Source organism: Corvus moneduloides, chromosome 21 (assembly GCF_009650955.1).
Source record: "Corvus moneduloides isolate bCorMon1 chromosome 21, bCorMon1.pri, whole genome shotgun sequence".
Taxonomy (NCBI): Eukaryota; Metazoa; Chordata; class Aves; order Passeriformes; family Corvidae; genus Corvus; species Corvus moneduloides.
In genome coordinates, this window is record NC_045496.1 from 10,896,473 (window position 1) to 10,913,327 (window position 16,855).

The 16,855-nt window shown below is 61.1% G+C and overlaps 1 protein-coding gene across 1 annotated transcript in view; it reads left to right on the forward strand.

Moving 5' to 3' along the window:
* Window positions 1-1,217: 1,217 nt before the first annotated feature.
* The window catches only part of ABCA2 (ATP binding cassette subfamily A member 2), a 34,092-nt gene continuing 18,454 nt past the window's right edge, over window positions 1,218-16,855 (forward strand). The window contains 15 exon segments of the mRNA XM_032130882.1: window positions 1,218-1,441; window positions 8,361-8,454; window positions 10,768-10,879; window positions 11,299-11,465; window positions 11,661-11,788; window positions 11,908-12,012; window positions 12,476-12,661; window positions 12,743-12,961; window positions 13,565-13,899; window positions 14,146-14,305; window positions 14,515-14,643; window positions 14,924-15,091; window positions 15,830-15,926; window positions 16,284-16,457; window positions 16,535-16,637. Of these exon segments, the coding sequence (XP_031986773.1) occupies window positions 1,376-1,441; window positions 8,361-8,454; window positions 10,768-10,879; window positions 11,299-11,465; window positions 11,661-11,788; window positions 11,908-12,012; window positions 12,476-12,661; window positions 12,743-12,961; window positions 13,565-13,899; window positions 14,146-14,305; window positions 14,515-14,643; window positions 14,924-15,091; window positions 15,830-15,926; window positions 16,284-16,457; window positions 16,535-16,637 (2,243 nt within the window). The 5' untranslated portion in view covers window positions 1,218-1,375.

Genomic DNA, 16,855 nt, shown 5'->3' on the forward strand with positions numbered 1-16,855 from the left:
CCAGGGACCTAGTAAAAGCCCAGCTCCGCCCAATTCTGAGCAGCTCTGCTGCCTGTAGCCCTGCTCACGCACCCGGCAACCCTCCCAAACCAGTCACCCTCCCCAGAGCATGGAGCTGGGCACACAGTGCCTCTCCACCACCACATCACCAGGCATCCTTTGTCCTCCTGGACCTCAGCACAGTGTTTTGCCCAGAAGTTTGGGGAATAATGCTGCTTTGTGTTGGACAAAGGGAGCTTTTGTCAGCCCCGGGCAGCTGCCAAAGGGCCTGCCCTGAGCACAGGCACCTTGGCAGCACCACTGGGGCTGGGGCAGCCAGAGAGGGATTCACTGCTCCTGGCTACACTTGGCCCAGGAAGTAGCATGGAGAATGAGATGGTTACAGAGAGTTGGAGGAAAGGAGAGGGAAGGGGCAAAGGAAGAAGAGAGAGGGACAACTGAGAAATGGAGAGAAGCAGAAGGACAGGAAAGGGGAGGGAAAGAAGGATGGGGGAATGCATGGAAGCGAGGACAGATGGAAGGAAGAAAAGACGGCAGGAAGGAGGAAAAGAAGGAAGACAGGATGGAAGGAAAGATAGATGGATGGATGGATGGATGGATGGATGGATGGATGGATGGATGGAAAAAATGATGGATAGAAGGATAGAAAAATGATGGATAGAAGGAAGGGTGGATGGGATGAAGGAGGAGAGCTGGGAGCTGGCCTGGTTCAGTCCCTACTGCTGCTGAGGGCATCCTTCCCAGCCCTGGGTTCTGAGCTGACAGGGAACAGATGTGGCAGCAGGTTGGTCCCTCCAAAAACACCCGTGGTCGCCCCAGCACATGCCCGTGGGAGAGGTCAGGCCGGAGCAGGGTGGGCAGCATCCAAGAGCAGGGACAGCCGTGGCGCCCTGGCACACAGACCCCGCAGCCACGGGCTAGTCCGTCCTATCCTGCGGGGGTACGAGGGGCAGAGGTGCGGAGGTGACCGTGTATGGCTGGGGGCGGGAGGACGGCTAGGGGGGCAGCTCGAGGGGAGCGAGGGTTCCGCAGTCCCTGGGGCAGCACGCCCGCTCCGGACAGGCCGCGCCGGGGCCTCTGCTGCCGGGATGAGCCGGGCGCGGGCCGCGCTGCGCCGGGGCCGCCGTGCGGGCGGAGCGGGCGGGCCCGCCGGTGCCTTTAAGGGGCGGCCGCCGCGGGCCGGGGGCGGTGCTGGTGCTGCGCAGGGTCGGGGCGGGTGCGGCGGAGCCAGGCCCGGGCCGAGGCCGCTCCGCTTCCTCGCAGCCCACGGCAAGCAGCAGTCGGCGGTGGGGAGGGGATGGCGGTGGGCGGCGGGTGACCGCGGAGCTGAGCGCGGCGCGGCCCTTCGGCGGGGCCGGCCCGGCCCGACCCGACCATGGGGTTCCTGCATCAGCTCCATCTTCTGCTCTGGAAGAACGTGACACTGAAGCGGCGCAGTCCGGTGAGCGGGGGCGGAGGGGCCCTGCAGCCCCAAGGGGCGAGGCCGAGCCTCGCGTGGAAGTGGTGCCGGGGGGTCCCCCCGGTCCCTTGGCCCGGCGGTCCGCCCGCCTCGAGCCGCCCGTGCACGAATGCTCCGGCCCGGCGCACTCGCCGTGCGGCAGCAACAGCTGGGGCTCTCCCGCTCCACTCTCGTGTCCGTGGGGGTCGACCGGGCCCGGGGGCCGCAGGAGGAGCCCGGCACCGGGGCTGGATGTCGCCCCCACCGGGTGGGATCGTTCCCGAGCCTCGGTACCCGTCGGGTATAAATAGGTTTTCAGCCCGTATGTGGGTCGGAGCCGCCTGTCTTCCGTGGGCTGGAGAAGAGCTGCGCTTCGTGGGGTTGGGGGCCAGAGAGCTGCTGTGTGTCCCTCCCGGGTTGGCAGAAGGGGCAAGATGGCATCGACCGTGCTGTGACCTCGGGGCCGCTGTCACCTTGTCGAGGCTCCCTGTGTGGGGTCGCCTGTCAGTTCTGCGAGGGAGCCGCGGACCGAGGGACCCCGCGGCCGTGGGCAGGGGGTGGGTGAGCGGCCCGAGGGAGCCGGTTATTTTTAGCGGGTGGGGGAGGGGAGCGAGCTGCTGCTCGCAAGCTGGCATCGCTTTTCTCTTCCCCTCCCAAATATCCTGCAGGCCCGATCCTGCTGTTCCTCGCCGGCAGCCGCCAGCACCACACCCCGTGGCCCGCTGGCCGGAGCAGCAGAGGCCCCTGTGACAGGAGCAGGGCCGAGCCTGGCGCTGCAGGCAGGTTTCCCTGCACGGGCAGCCCCGGTGCCCCCAAAATGGATGAGGGGGATGATGCTCTTTGGCTGAGTCATCTCCGCTCTTTACCCTGAGCAGAGCTGCTTGGCACGACAGGGGCTGCCCCGGACCCCTGCCCACAAGAATGAGCAGCCTGGCACAGCTGGGCCCTGACACACGCCCACTGACCCAGCCCTGGCTGCCGTGGCCATTGGGTTACAGAGTGGGGGTGCACACAGCTTTTGGGGACTCATTTCTGGGCAGTGTGGGGGTGCAACGCAGGAAGCTGTGGCTGGAGGAGGAGGATGAGGATGGCCCAGGCCCCATCACCTCCATGTGTATGGACTGTTGCTGGAGTGCCACTGCTGCAGTCAGGGTGGCAGGCTATGGAGCAGCCCCTCCTTGCCCACCCAGCGATGCAGTGTGTGCATGGGGTGTGCAGGGGACCAGCCGTGTGCCAGGACGAGAGCTGGTCCCAGTGCCGCTGCTCATGGACGGATTTGGTGCAGTCCCTGGGACAGCTGTGCCCTGAGGATGTGCATGCCCAGTGTGTGTCACCTCCTTCCTTGTGCTGCTGCTGTGTGTGAATTCCAGAGTCACTTGGTGTCCCTGGTCTGCGCAGGGGCCATCATCCTGCCCACTCCTGGGGGAGCTCTGCCCTCTCTTAGCAGTGCTGGGCTGAGCTGCCAGTGCTGGCTGGCCAGGGCATAGCCAGGCCCTGTGTGGTGGCTGTGCCTGGCATCCAGCAGTGGGTTCCCCAGTGCAGGTCTGCCCTGGCAGTGGCCACAGATGGATGTTTCACTGAGAGAAGCCAGCTCCCTCTGGGGTGATTTTACTGCAGCATCCAGAGGCTGGGGAATTGGAGCAGGGAAGGGGGGATGCACTAGCCCATTCTCCTGCTAGGTGTTCACCCAGGGGCAGGTAGAGTTGGGGGTTTCTGGACTTCTCCCAGCCTCAGAGTGTGGGCACCAGCAGCTGCCTTTTAGCACAGCCTGGTGCTGCAGGTGCTCCCCTGGGGTCAGTCCTTGCCACCATGTGCTCCCCTCCTGGCAATAGGTGGAGCAGCAAACCCAATGCTGCAAGATGGGGTGGGAAGCAGAGACCCCAGGTTTGACTGAGGGCTCTGGGCTGGGACTTGAGAGCTGGAGCAGTTCTGTGTTCTGCCCGTGAATGCTGATGGCCTGGGGGTGCCCATGGCAGCCCTGGGGATTGCTGGTTGTGCCTTGAATCTGCTGGGACAAGAACTGTTAAAGGATGGGCTCTCCCATGACTTTGGTATCTGGTTTAAACCCATGTTGGATGTAAACTTAGCAGGTACTCTCTCAAAAATCACCACAGGCACAGTTCAGGGTGTTCACCCACCTGCCCTGGGGCTCTTTGTGCCCGTTCCTTTGGGATGGGCAGGCAGGCACAGCTGGAGCTCCCCAAGATAGTAGTGTGCTGCCAGTTTTCTTGGTCATGGGGAAGGGTTGGTGGGCAGGTCAAGGCTCTTTTGGGGGAATGGTGTGAGCAGTTCTGTGCTGTTTTGGTGCTGCAGCACATTGGTGGGGCTCCCTGTACATGGGCCCTGGGATGAGGGAAGGGGTACAGGGAGAGCTGACAGCAGCGTAGCTATTCTGCCCTGTGCAGGATCTGTGCCTTCTGCTCTTTGTCCTGAAGACAGAAAACTCTCTCCAGACAGGAGCTGGCAGATCTGTCCCTTCCCCCCGGCTGGTGGCAACAGAGCTGGAGGGAAACTGATGCTGCCAGAAGAAGGAAGGCTGATGTTTGGGGTGCCGGGGGCCTGTAACAGTGCCTCTGCTGGGGTGCAGTGCCCCTAGAACCCTGTGCCTGTGGCGCTGGGAGGATGCTGGTACCGGATCCTGCAGCAGGAATCGGTTGGGTGCTGCCCTGGCTCTGAGTGCTCTTTGCCCCCTTGTTGTTTGCAGCAGGTGTGGGGAGGAGAAGCACGGGTGTCAGGGGTGTGCTGGCCCAGCAGTGTCCCTGTGAGTCCCTGTTGGCAGGGCAGCCAGGGGCACCTGTTGCAGAGCACCTTCCTCCTCTGGCTGCTGGCATGACCCTGTGCTCGGGTCAGGCATCTTGTGCCAGTGGAAGGGTGGCCGTGTCCCAGTGCTGTGTGGCTCTGGGACAGGGCACTGGTGATGACATGCCCCCTCAGCCCACACGGGTGCCTGGCTGACACCGCAGGGATAGGGAGAACCGTGGTGGATGTTCCTGGGTCCTCAGCTCAGGAGCTGTTGACAAACCCCAGAAGGGATTTCTTCCTCCTCCAGCCTCCCCACAGCAGGACCCCAGGCTGCTTAGCCAGGGCTGTCAGGGGTGGAGATGTGCCCATGCTGGAGACAGGGGGTAGTGGGACGGGAGGTGATGGACGTAACTGGCAGTGACCAGAGGCAGAGGTGAGGGCAGCCAGGCCTTGGCAGGATGGGAGTTGGCAGCCCCTGGACCTGGGCTTGTCCATCCCCATGGGGCAGGTGACCTTGAGGAAGCCTCTCAGGCTCACACCTGGGTGGTGGCCATCAGTGAGTGTCCATGGTCAGGTCCCCATCGGAGCTGGGGGGCTTGGCACAGCCTAATGCATTTTGGGGCCTATCTTGCCCCAGAGCTCTCATGCTCATCTTTGCCAGTGACCATGGCTTTACCTGCCTGTGCTTTCTGGCTGTGGGCAAAAGTGGGCGTTTAATGGTGATTAAAGTCTGGAGCCATGAAAATTTAAAGGTATTTCTGCAGCCTTAAAATGTTATTGGAAAAGTTGGATCCCGCAAGAGCTGAGAGCCCCATCCCTCAGGGATGCTGCAGGCCAGCATCTGTTGCCGGTTCCTGCTGGCACTGTGGGCAGCACTGGGATGGGAAGAGAGGCTGGCAGGGAGTAGGCAGCAGTTCCATCCTCCCATGAGGAGCACAGGCAGACCCTGCCCTGTTCTCTGGGGGGTATGTGTGGGGATTTTGGATGCTGTGTGTGATGCTGCTTCACCTGTGTCGGAGCCTTGCAAGTGCCAGGCTATGGGAGAGGGGGGCTGACATGGCAGGTTTGGGATGCAGGGGTGTCACTGGAGTTGCCAGCTTGAGAGTCTTAGGATGGGGGTGCCCAGCCCCTGGCTGCCCCTCTCCCATGCCATGCTGGCGGGAGGATGTGGCTGTGGGCATCAGGCATTGCTTGGGGACAGGCAGGAGGGAACTGAGCAGACTTTTGGGTGGCAGCGATGGACAGGAAGAGCTGCCTCTGCCTGGCCTGGCTGTCCCCATGACTACTGGGACATGAGTGCTGCCACATCCTGGGGACACCAGTGGAGTTGTGCATTTGTCCATGACCTGATGCCCATGTCCATGCTGACCCTGGCTCCAGCACATCTCCCAGCTGTCCCAGTGCTGGCTGGAGGTGGGCATGGTGGCACCGTTGTGCTGGGCTGCGCTGTTTGCTCTGCTCTGTTTGCACCACTGTCCTGTGGTGCTTGTCTGGCCTTTTGACCTGGCTGTGTGGGAGCTGTGTGTTGCAGCAGGCACTGCTGCCTCCTGCTTGGCCTCTCGCTCCCATCTGATGGTGTGGCAGAGGATGGGCACAGGCGTGGAATCACTGTCCCAATGCTCCAGGAGAGACATGTCCCCCTGCCAGGGGCCAGCACCCTGCTGTGGCATCCATCCCAGCTCTGCCTCCCTGCCAGGGGAGCTGGGCAGGACCCTGCCTCCCCTGCCTCCAGCCAAGGGCAGGGCCAAATGTGGGACAAGTTACCCCACTGTCTGTAGGGTGGCAGGTGGACACCCAGCACTTGTGTGAACCTGGACAACACCTATGACCTCATCATGACCTCATCCAACCAGGCTGAAATGAACATGTGGCAGGGGGTGTAGAAGGAGTGAATGCCACCATCCAGGAGCTGTCCCTGGCCCCACAGCCACTGTCACCTGGTGCAAGGGCTCCTGGGACCAGTGTCCCACCCTTGGTCCTGCACCTGTGCCCTCGTCGGGAGAGGAGGGAGGCAGGGGATGGGTGGGAGGGCAGGGCAGACTAGTTGGTGCAATCATGGCCAGCTGCTGGCAGGGATGGGCCCCTCTCTTCTCCTCTCCTACCTTCTGAGGAGCATTTCCTTCTCAGCTGCTTGCATCCTGGCCATTCCTCCTTGCTTCCTCACACAATCCCAAAATATTCCCCAGTGTCTTGCACCTGTGGGCAGGGACCCCACCATCCCCAGGCTGTGCTGGTGTCCCTGCCAGGTGCCTGTCTGGAAGGCTGAGGCTCCCTTGGGCCCCACTGCGTGCCAGTGTCCCACTGTGGGTGTAGAGCAGCCCTGGCTTCCCCATCTCTGCGAAGTTCCCATGGGGGCAGCTCTGGAGACCAGGGGGCCAGGATCAGTCCCAGAGGTGCAGACTGGTAAACAGCCATCTGCTACTATGTCTGCCCATCACCATATCCCTCTGGGTGCCAATAGGTGTGGATCAGCCTGCTGTGACACTGGGGTATGTGGCAGTGCAAAGGGGCTGGGGACAAGGGACGTCTCTGGGAATGGAGGTGAACGAAAGTCAATGACCCCTGTCAAAAAAATAAATAACAACAAGCAGGTTCCTTGCCACCAAGGACAGTCCCCACATGAGCCTGGTACAGCCCAGCGTGGGGGTGTGGGGATGGTCCCCCCAGTGCCCGGGCACAGAGGCCCCGTTGTGTGCCTGGTAAACAGGCAGGGGGCGGGGCGGGGGCCCGGCACAGCAGTGTGTGTCAGGGTGTCCCCTGCTAGCGTGCCTTGTGCAGGAACAGTGACACCAGGGACTCTCCCTGGGACTGGTTATCAGAAAGATGAGGAGTCTCTGGTACTGCTCCTGGGGCATTTTCCATCCCCTCCAGCCCTTCTTCCTCTGGTCTCTGCCTCTTCCAAAACCAGGAACTCTGATGTGGCGAGGGCAGCATGGGCAGCAATCATGGGTGCAGTCGTGCTCATCCCACAGCAGTAGCTCTGTGGCCATTTGCTGGCAGGGACCCACGTGCAGGGGTCCCACTGCTCACTGCCATTTGGGGCTGCTCTGACTTTCTTGACCGAGCGCTGGCAGCCCCTGAGTGAGGCAGCATGGAGGTGATGTTGGAGACAGGAGGGCTTGACCCTGTCACCTGTTGGCAGCTTCATCCTTCCAGGCAGGTCTTGCCATGTTAAAGTCCATTCTTCCCACCCCATGGGCTTGCCCATTGGCGCTGGTCGCTGGTGGGAGGCCGGTGTGGGTGGTGTAGCAAGCACCTTCCCAGCAGTGGAGCTGGGCCCTGCCCTGCCCATGGTGGCAGCAGGTTTTGGGGTCTCAACAGCTGCCTTGGGTCTCATCTGGCCCTGGAGTGAGCCAAAGTTGGCTCACCTCACCCTGTGCTTCAGTTTCTGAACCTGCAGTTGTTCTCTGCTGCTGGGCAGTGGGGCCGTGATGTGTCCGGGCACTCCGGTGCAAAGTGGCAGCAGCTGTGCTGGCAGTGTGCCTGGTGCTTGCTCCTGCCCATGGCTGGAGATGCTGATGCCTATCCCCAGGGCCTCTGGGCATGGAGCCTAGCCTGGAATTCTGAGCCACTGTGGCCAGGAATTCCTGGGGATTTGCTGTTATTTACCACATGCTGCCAGTGGAAATTCTTTGCAGCCAGAGCCTTTTGGGAGGGCATGGAAGGGATGCCAGGATGGCACAGTTGCACCTGGAGCTAGTGCCAGGGGCTGGCTGAACTGAAGGTCTACCCTCTGCTATTAGACTCAGCTGTTGGACCTGGTGACATCCAACAGTGGCACAAGTGACAAGGGAACATCATGCCGCTCCAGGCTGTGAGGGCACTAGCCTTCAGGACTTGAGGTAGTCTCCCTGGGCAAGCCCAGCTGTAGTGGACCACCACGGCTGGGCTCTATCCCCAGCACCCTGTTGGCACTGCTGGAGGAGGGATCCATCCCTTCTGTGTACCCTGCCCTGTCTTGCAGTGCTCTGGACAGGTGGAGCAGGCAGGAGGTTGTGGGATGCCCAGGAAGCCGTTTGCCGCTGGCTGAGCTGTGACAGAGCCACCAGCCATCTGCAGAGTGTGGACACAGTGCTGCACTGCACCAGTGCCTGGGGACCCCTGTACTGCCCATGCTTCTCCCTGGTGGCTGGGTTCTGTCCCTAAGCATTGTGTTCCCTCTGCTCTGTGTCATCCCCAGTGGGTGCTGGCCTTTGAGATTTTCATCCCCCTGGTGCTCTTCTTCATCCTCCTGGGGCTGCGGCAGAAGAAGCCAACCATCCCTGTGAAGGAAGGTGAGTCCCGCCAGGGCAGTGCTTGAGGCGCTCCCACACTTGGGGGCACCCTGAGGCTCTGGGGAGATGCTCCAGCCTGGGGGCCGGGGGGACCTCGAGAGGCCTTTTGGGAGACATTGCACTGGGCAGGGGCTACAGCCAAGGACTGGTGGGGCAGACATGGTGGGTGGAAGTAGCAGTCTGTCCCAATCTGGGGAGGCTCCCCTGGGGATGGCAGCACTAACCAGCCTGTGACTGTCATCAGCATGGACATTTTGCACGGGGAAGGGTGAGCCGGATGGTGCTGGAACAGTCACAGTCCCCTCGAGTTCTCGAGGGTCAGTTGGAGTGGCTCTGGGAAGGGCTCCCCAGTGAGGGGGAAAGTGACTTACAGGAATCCCTGTGCCTGGCCCTGGAGGGGGCCAGAGGCCTGGCAGGATGATAAATTGATGGGACCAGAGCTGAGGACTCTGGGAGAATTCCAGCTGGAACTTTGGCCTGGGCTCTGGTGCCTGCAGGCTGTGCTGCTGGGAGGAGGCAGTGGAGTGGAGCTGCCAGCTTGCAAGGGCCTGTGGATGCCCACCTTGATGGGTGCCCTGGCACAGGTGGCACAGCAGAGCCAGGGGAGATGCTGGGCACTGGTGGTGACCCCAGGTAACGATGGTTTGAGCCTGTGTTTCAGTGTGTGCCGGCGAGGGAGAGCTCAGCTGCCAGCACGGTCCGGCTGCGGCAGGCACTGCCCGGGTTCCTGCCCCGGCGCTGACGTGCGCTCCGTGTTGTGTGGTTTTTGGTTTGGTTTTTGTTCTTTTTTGCTCATGTTTTCTTTTTCTCTCCCACCATCTCCCCTGCCCGCCTGCCCTTCATGCCTCAACTGCATGCGCCAGTCTGTAAGTTGGTGGGACGGGTGGCCGCCTCCCCCCATTCCCTTGCCAGTGCAGGCCTCGTAGTCTGGGGAGGAAGAGCCTGGTTTAGATCAACTCACTCTGGCCTAATCCATGCCTCTGTAACCCTCTTGCCTTCCTCCACAGCTGGTGAAGATGAGCTTGGGCAGCACAGTATGGCCCCTGCCTGCTCCTCCCTGGGGACTGACCAGCCATGGTGGTGTACCCCCTTGGCTGATGGTGCTGGGTTCCCCAAGTGCTGGGGCCACTGGTGGCCATGTCCCCGGCCTCCTGGGCTCCACAGGGCTCTCCAGGCCAGGTGGAGGCTTGTCTTACCCCTTGTTCTTGCCTCCCTCCTAGGGCAAGGTCTGCTGGGTCCTGTCACCCATGTGGTGGCCTGTGGTCACCCAGTCTTGGCCAATCACCAAGGGGTTGGGGCTGGCTCCCACCCTGGCACCACCACCAGGTCCCTGTCTTGGCCCCTCATGGCTGGGACAAGCTGGGATGTGGCACTAGAGGAGCCTCAAGGCCAGGAGGATGCCGTGCATTGACTTTGTCACCAAACTGTGGCATGGCCACCAGTGTGGGGTCCCACCACCCCAGCAGGCTGCTGGCCCATCCCATGCTGCACCTGTCTCTTGTTCCTGCCAGAAGCCCATCTTCACCAGTCCCCGCCGACTGTGGCCATGCTAACAGCACTGACCTATCTCTAACCACAGGGTCATCGGATGGGTGGTGAGAGCAGGGTCCCTGCCTGGCACTGCCCGGTGACAACCTGTGCTCTCCATCAGGCAGGGGCATTCTGGACTTGCCCTGCCCTGGGGAGGGACATGGGAGGGTCCCAGCAGGGATGATGGTTCAGTGTCAGTGGAGGGGGGAAGGTTTGCCAGCCCTTTGCTGCTTCTTGTTTCTTCCATGTTCTCGTTCCATGTCTCCATTTCCACCCACCTCCAGCCGCCGCACGTCGGGGCAGCCGGGTTGGGGGGAGGCTGGGGGCTCTGGGAGCTGCAGGCGACGACTGTTTTCCCTGTCGTATTCTTCCTCCTTTTCCTCTGGAGATCCACAGCTGCCTCTGAGGCTACTAACAGGAGAGGCTGGGAGCCTGGAGGAGGTTGGTGGCCACCTTGGGGGCAAGCAGCAGAAATTGGCATCATCATGGGACTCAAGGGACCCATCACCCAGGGCAGAGTGGGTGGGGGCAAGAGGGCTGGAGCCAGGGGTGCTGGAGCTGCCTGCAGCCCCACAGAGTCACCAGCCAGGACTGCCCTGATGGGAAAACTGCTGACTTCTGACCATGGCCACCAGCCTCCCATGGGCTCACAGACCCCAGAGTGTGCTTTTCTGAACTGAGTGTCTGTTTCTCTGGTGGCCCCCTTCCCCTCCCTGCCTCTTTGCCTCTCCTCCCCGCTGCCTGCACTTTCCTTGGCCTCTTCTGCACTCTTACTGGCTCCAGCTTTCTACACGGCGGCCCCGCTCACGTCAGCTGGGATCCTGCCGGTCATGCAGTCCCTGTGCCCCGATGGCCAGCGTGACGAGTTTGGCTTCCTGCAGTACTCCAACTCCACGTGAGTCCTGCCCTCACCATGCACTTCCACTCCCACCCCTCATGCTCCCGCACGAGCCTGCCCCTTTCCATGCTGGTGCTGCCACCCTGGGGCTGAGGCAGAAGCACTTTTGGCATCCCCCAAAGTGCAGACCACCGTGTCCTCAGGGTGCAGGGGACACCTTGGTCTATTCTGCTGTGGGCTCCCAGGTGTTCAGTGCTGGGAGAAGGATGGAGGTGGCCCCTGGAGACACCTTGAGGTGCTGGGGCTCTCCTCTGAACCCTGGCACACTGGATTCAGTGCGCAGGCAAGGGCAGTGGTGCCCCGTTTCAGACAGGACTGCTGTCCCCTGCACCTGAAGGGCTGTTTCCCCCAGAGCTCTGGGGAAGGTGTCCCCATCCCTCTGTCCCTGAAGCCAGGGTGGTGCTGGACTCTCGCAGGGTGACACAGATTCTGGAACACCTCAGCGAGGCAGTAGAGCAAAGCAGCCTCTTCGACCCACAGCACCCAGGACTGGAGGAGGAGCTAGAGTCGCTGCGCCGGCACCTGGAGGCCCTCAGCAGCCCTGAGCCCAGCTCCATGGAGACCCACTTCAGCAGCCGAGCAGGTGGGTTGTGCTCTGCCTGCCCCACCTGCCTGTGTGGGCAGGGACAGAGTGCCAACTTGCCTGGCACCCAGCAAAGTGGTGTGTGGGGCAGTGCCCTGCCACTGTCCTGCATCACTGCATCAGGCCAGCTCTGGGGCCATGCCGTGTCCCTGATGCTGGTGGGCTGCTCTGACACCCCACCTTGCTCCTTGGCAGGGTCCGGCTTCACACTGGCGTGGGCAGCCAAAGACCAGGGCGAGCTGCGGCGCTTCCTGATGCAGAACTTGTCCCTCCCCAACAGCACAGCTGAGCTGCTCCTGGGCTCCAGCATTGACTTGCGGGAGGTGGGTGACCTCTGGGCTTTGCAGGGGTCTGTGCTGCCCCATGAATGGCAACCAGCTGGGATTTATCCTACCCTGCTCCACTTGGCACACCTGGCAGTCCTGCTCTCATCTCGATGCAGGTGTACCGCCAGTTTTTTGATTCCTTTCCTTTGGTACCTGATGAGACCCATGAGCGAGACCTGTGGGATGGGTTTGGCCCCAGCAAGAAGATGACACAGCTGGAGGTGAGGAGCGGTGCTGCATGCAGGGGACATGGTGGGGTAGAGCCTGTCCTCTTGTCCCCTCGATATCCCATCCCAGGTGATCTGGGGCAGTAGAGGGCTGTAGAGGGGCTGTGGCAGAACATTGTCAGGGGGCAGAGCAGCAGCAGGGATGGCTGGTGTCCATCCTGGAGCTGCGACCAGTTCCCCTAGGGTTATGAGACACACCAGTGCCTATGCCTGGGTTTGCCATTGCAGTGGGGATTGGCACTGCCTGGTTGGTGGCTGTAGAGGGAGCAGGGGAAATTGTTCCCCCCTTGTGTCTGGCATGTGGGAGACCCTGCCTCTGCACATCCCTTTTCTTCCCCCCCGCCCCGTGGAGACCATGGGTGCTGTGGGGCTGTTCATGTATGCTTGGGGACACACAAGGATGGGGGTCTGGGGGGAGGCCCCATGCCACCAACCATCCCCATTCTTCGTCTTGCAGAAGAGCCTCCCCAGTGGCTGGAGGAGCCTGCAGGAAGGGCTGGTTCACAGGGTGCTGCGGGACCCAGTGGCAGCCCCACGCCGGCCGGCGCTGCTCCGCATTCTCTCCCAGGCTCTGGGCCTCACCAGCACTGCTGTGGCACCTGCCATCTCTGATAGCCCCCAGGCCTTTGTCACCGAGATGGAGGTGAGCACCTCGTGGGGCAACCTGGGCTGCTCTGCCAGAGTGGGCACTGCAGCGCTGTCCCTACAACTTCCTGCCCTGTAGAGTGTCCTCTTCACTGGGCCAGTGCTGGAGCAGCTGACGTGTGAGCAGAACCCAGGGGGACTGCGCCGCCTCCTGCACGTGTCCCCCAGGCAGCAGCCACTGCTGGCAGCGTACTGGGCACTGGCCTGCAATGGCAGCCGAGCCACCCGCCAGGAGCGCTTTGCTGCGCTGGCCACCGAGCTCCAGGAGCAGCTGGACACCCCCAAGATTGTCAGCAGGGTGAGAGCTGAGCAGGCGGGGCAGGCTGGTGGCAGGAATAAGACTTGGGCAGAGGTTTCTACTCAGCTAGCATTGTGTTGGGATGGGGAGCTGTTATATGGCCTGGCTTCTCCTGGTCACCCCCTTCCCTGACATGAGCACTGGGTAAGATCCCAGGTGATTTCCCCTCTAGCACTTGTTTGGACACTGCCTGTTGGATGGGACTGAGCGTCTCCAGCATGTTCCAGTGTGTCCCTGCCAGCTTCTCTCCCCAGGACCAGCAAGGCTCTTGGTGGCACAGCTCAAGGCTGGCTCTGAGGTCCCACTCCATGTCCCACCCAAGCTCGGTCCTTTGTAGAAGCAGAGGACCACCCTTCTTCCTGTCTTGAATGATACCTCCTGTCCTAACCCAAGTCCCTGCCAGCATTTGCCACCATTCTCACTGCCTCATAGCCACAGGTGCACAGCAGTGAGTCCAGGGCCTTTCCTGGGCACAGCTCCAACCTTTTAACCAAGAAAGTGGAGTTGCTACTGCTTGGGGTCCCCATTGGTCCCTTCCTAATGGCAAGGAGAACCCTTTGTTGTCCCAGCAATGAGTAACTCCTTGTCCACTCATCCTGACAGCTGAAGCTGGAGGAGGTGAACAGCACGGCCACCCAGCACCGCCTTCGTGCCCTCCTCGAGGACCTGGTGGAGATGGAGAAGGTTCTCCGGGACGTGGACATCCTCTCAGCACTGGCCAAGCTGCTGCCCAGGGGAGCCTGTGCCAGCAAGGCCCCACTGCCCACTGCCAACAGCACCAGCTGGGCCAGCACCAATGCCACGGCCGGCAATGCCACTGCAGAGGAGGAGGAGGGTGCCGGGGAGGGTCCTTCCGGCAGTGACAACCCCCAGGGGCAGTTCTCAGCATTCGTGCAGCTCTGGGCGGGGCTGCAGCCCATCCTCTGCGGCAACAACCGGTAGGAGTGCTGGGGGATGGCTCCAGGTTCTCCCTGCACAGGCCAGGGGTGTTACCCCTTGCCGAGTAGGCAGGATGGGTGCTGGACTGCAGCCTTGTGCTGCAGCCAAGGATGCTCCCTGTGTTGGGCAGCACCATGCAGGCACTGGAGTCAGTGTGAAGGCCTGTCATGGGCAGCGGTGGGGGCTACCTGCAGCAAGGGGTGCTGGGCCTGAAGCAGAGTGGACAGCCTGAGCTCCCTTTGCAGGACCATTGAGCCTGAGGCACTGAAGCAGGGCAACATGAGCTCACTGGGCTTCACCAGCAAGGAGCAGCGGAACTTGGGCCTCCTTGTGCATCTGATGACCAGCAACCCCAAAATCCTGTATGCACCTGTGGGCACTGAAGTTGACAAAGTCATCCTGAAGGTGAGGGATGCATAGGCTGGGGCCCCTGTCCTTCTCCCACCAGTCCTGCTCTGCAGATGGGCTGTGTGGCAGGGAGGAGGTTTACTGCCAGACACAGGCAGCTCCCACAGGCAGTGGGAGGTGGGCAGGTATCTCCATGGCTGCTAGCCATCCCAGAGAGCAGGAAGCCCCTGCCTCTGCCTGTTGTGTGACCTTTGCCTGGCCCCCAGGCCAATGAGACCTTCGCCTTTGTGGGCAACGTCACCCACTACGCCAAGGCGTGGCTGAACATCTCCCCTGAGATCCGAGCCTACCTGGAGGAGGGCAGGCTGCAGAGGCGCATCCGCTGGCTCCAGCAGGTAGGACAGTGTGGTGAGGATGAGCCTGCCTGGGATTTACTGCTCAGGCAGTGGAGAAGGCGTTGTCCTCCCCCCAGATACCCTGTTACTTCTTCATGGGGTACTCCCTGGTACCCACCTTGCTCATGTGGAGGCTAGTCTGGATCCCTGCGCAGTGTGCACGCTGTCCCCCATCCCCAGGAGGAGCTTTGGGCCCTACCTGTGTCCATGGGGAGGACAGTGACCTGAGAGGCAGGGCATACCCCAGCTTCTCCCTCCCATGTCTTCCTCTCTGTCTCAGTTGACTGCTGACCTCCACAAGCATCCAGAGATCCTGAATGTCTCCGACAGTGATGTTCTCCACAACTTCCTCAACGGCAACTTCTCCCTGCCCAATGCCAGCGTCCTGCTCCAGCAGCTGGATACCATTGACAATGCTGCCTGTGGCTGGGTCCATTTCATGGCCAAGGTGAGGTGGAGCCCACCTGTGGGAAGGTTGAACCACCCACAGCCAGACTCTGTTGGGCTGAAGAGGGTCAGATCCACTGAGACTTTTTTAAGAGCATGGGACAGGAGCCCTGGGGGAGGTGGTGGCTCCTGCAGTGTCCAGAGGAGCTTTGGGGTAGATGTCTAGGGTGGAAGTGCTCACACACTGTTGACTTCAGGGGCTGGGGCTGGCTTTGGGTAGCGCATGCTGTAGAGTGTGCAGGCTCTGTGTGCTAGACCCATCCGGGGCCTTGGGATCTCGCTAGCCTGCTGGAGCATGTCCAGAGAAGGGCACTGGAGCTGGGGAAGGTTCTGGAGCACAGGTCTGATGGGGATGGACTGAGAGAGCTGGGGGACCTCAGCCTGGAGAAAAGGAAGCTCAGGAGGGACCTTTTAAGTCTCTACAATTACCTAGAAGGATGTTGCAGCCAGGTAGGGGTTGGTCTTTTCTCCCAGGTGACAGGACAACAGGAAACAGCCTAAAGTTGTATCAGGGGAGGTTTAGATTGGATTTTAGGGAGAACTTCACTGAAAGGGTGGTCAGCACTGGAACAGGCTGCCCAGGGCAGTGGTACTAACCCTGGAAGTGTTCAAAAAGTGTGTGAATTTGACACCTGGGGACATGGTTTAGTGCTGGGCTTGAAAGTCTTTGGGTTAATGGACTCAATGATCTTAGAGGGCTTTTCCAATCTTAGTGATTCTATGATTCTCCTTCCACTAGGTCAGCGTGGACATCTTCAAAGGCTTCCCGGATGAGGAGAGCATTGTCAACTACACGCTGAACCAGGCCTATCAGGACAATGTCACGGTTTTTGCCAGTATGTCCCTGGGAACCAGCCCTTCTCAGGGGTCCCTGAAACTTTGCCCTTCTCCAGCTGTGCCCTGGAGCCACTGGCTTCAGGATGTGGGTCACTTGGTGCACGTTTTGGGTGGATGAGGGGGCTGAGCATCTCATGGTGCCCATCTTCTGCCCCATGCTGCTGTCCTGGCTCTCCCACTCCCATGGCCTGCTGTCTATGTGCCCTCGCATCCCATGGGGGTCTCACATCCCTGGCCATGCCACCTGTCTCATCCATGGCAGCCCTCACGGTGCCCTCCCCATCCCTTCCTGCTGCTGTGGGTCAGCTGATGTGGCTGTCCCCCTGTGGACTCTCTGCCTCTTCTGCTGCCCACAGGTGTCATCTTCCAGACCAACAGGGATGGCTCATTGCCCCCCCATGTCATGTACAAGATCCGGCAGAATTCCAGCTTCACGGAGAAGACCAACGAGATCCGTCGGGCATACTGGCGGCCTGGCCCCAACACCGGCGGCCGCTTCTACTTCCTCTATGGCTTCGTCTGGATCCAGGGTAAGTGTCAGCGCCCTGCCACGGCTGCCCACAGCCCTGGCCCCTGCGCACTTAGCCTGGCCTCTCCTCTTCCACAGACATGATGGAGCGTGCCCTCATCAACACATTTGTTGGCCACGATGTGGTGGAGCCCGGCAACTACGTACAGATGTTCCCGTACCCGTGTTATACCCGGGATGAGTGAGTAACACTCGCCTGCAGGACCTTCCCCCTTCCACTTTGCAGCCCTGGATACTTTAGCTGGGGAAGGGGAACAAGTTTGGGGGCCTGAAAGAGATCGGTGACACTGGGAATGATGAGCAACCAGTTAAGTCCAGTTCCTTGGACTACCAGGCTCAGGAAGGCAGAGCAAAGTAAAGGAATGGCACATGGGTCTGTCAGTGGTTATGGATTACAGT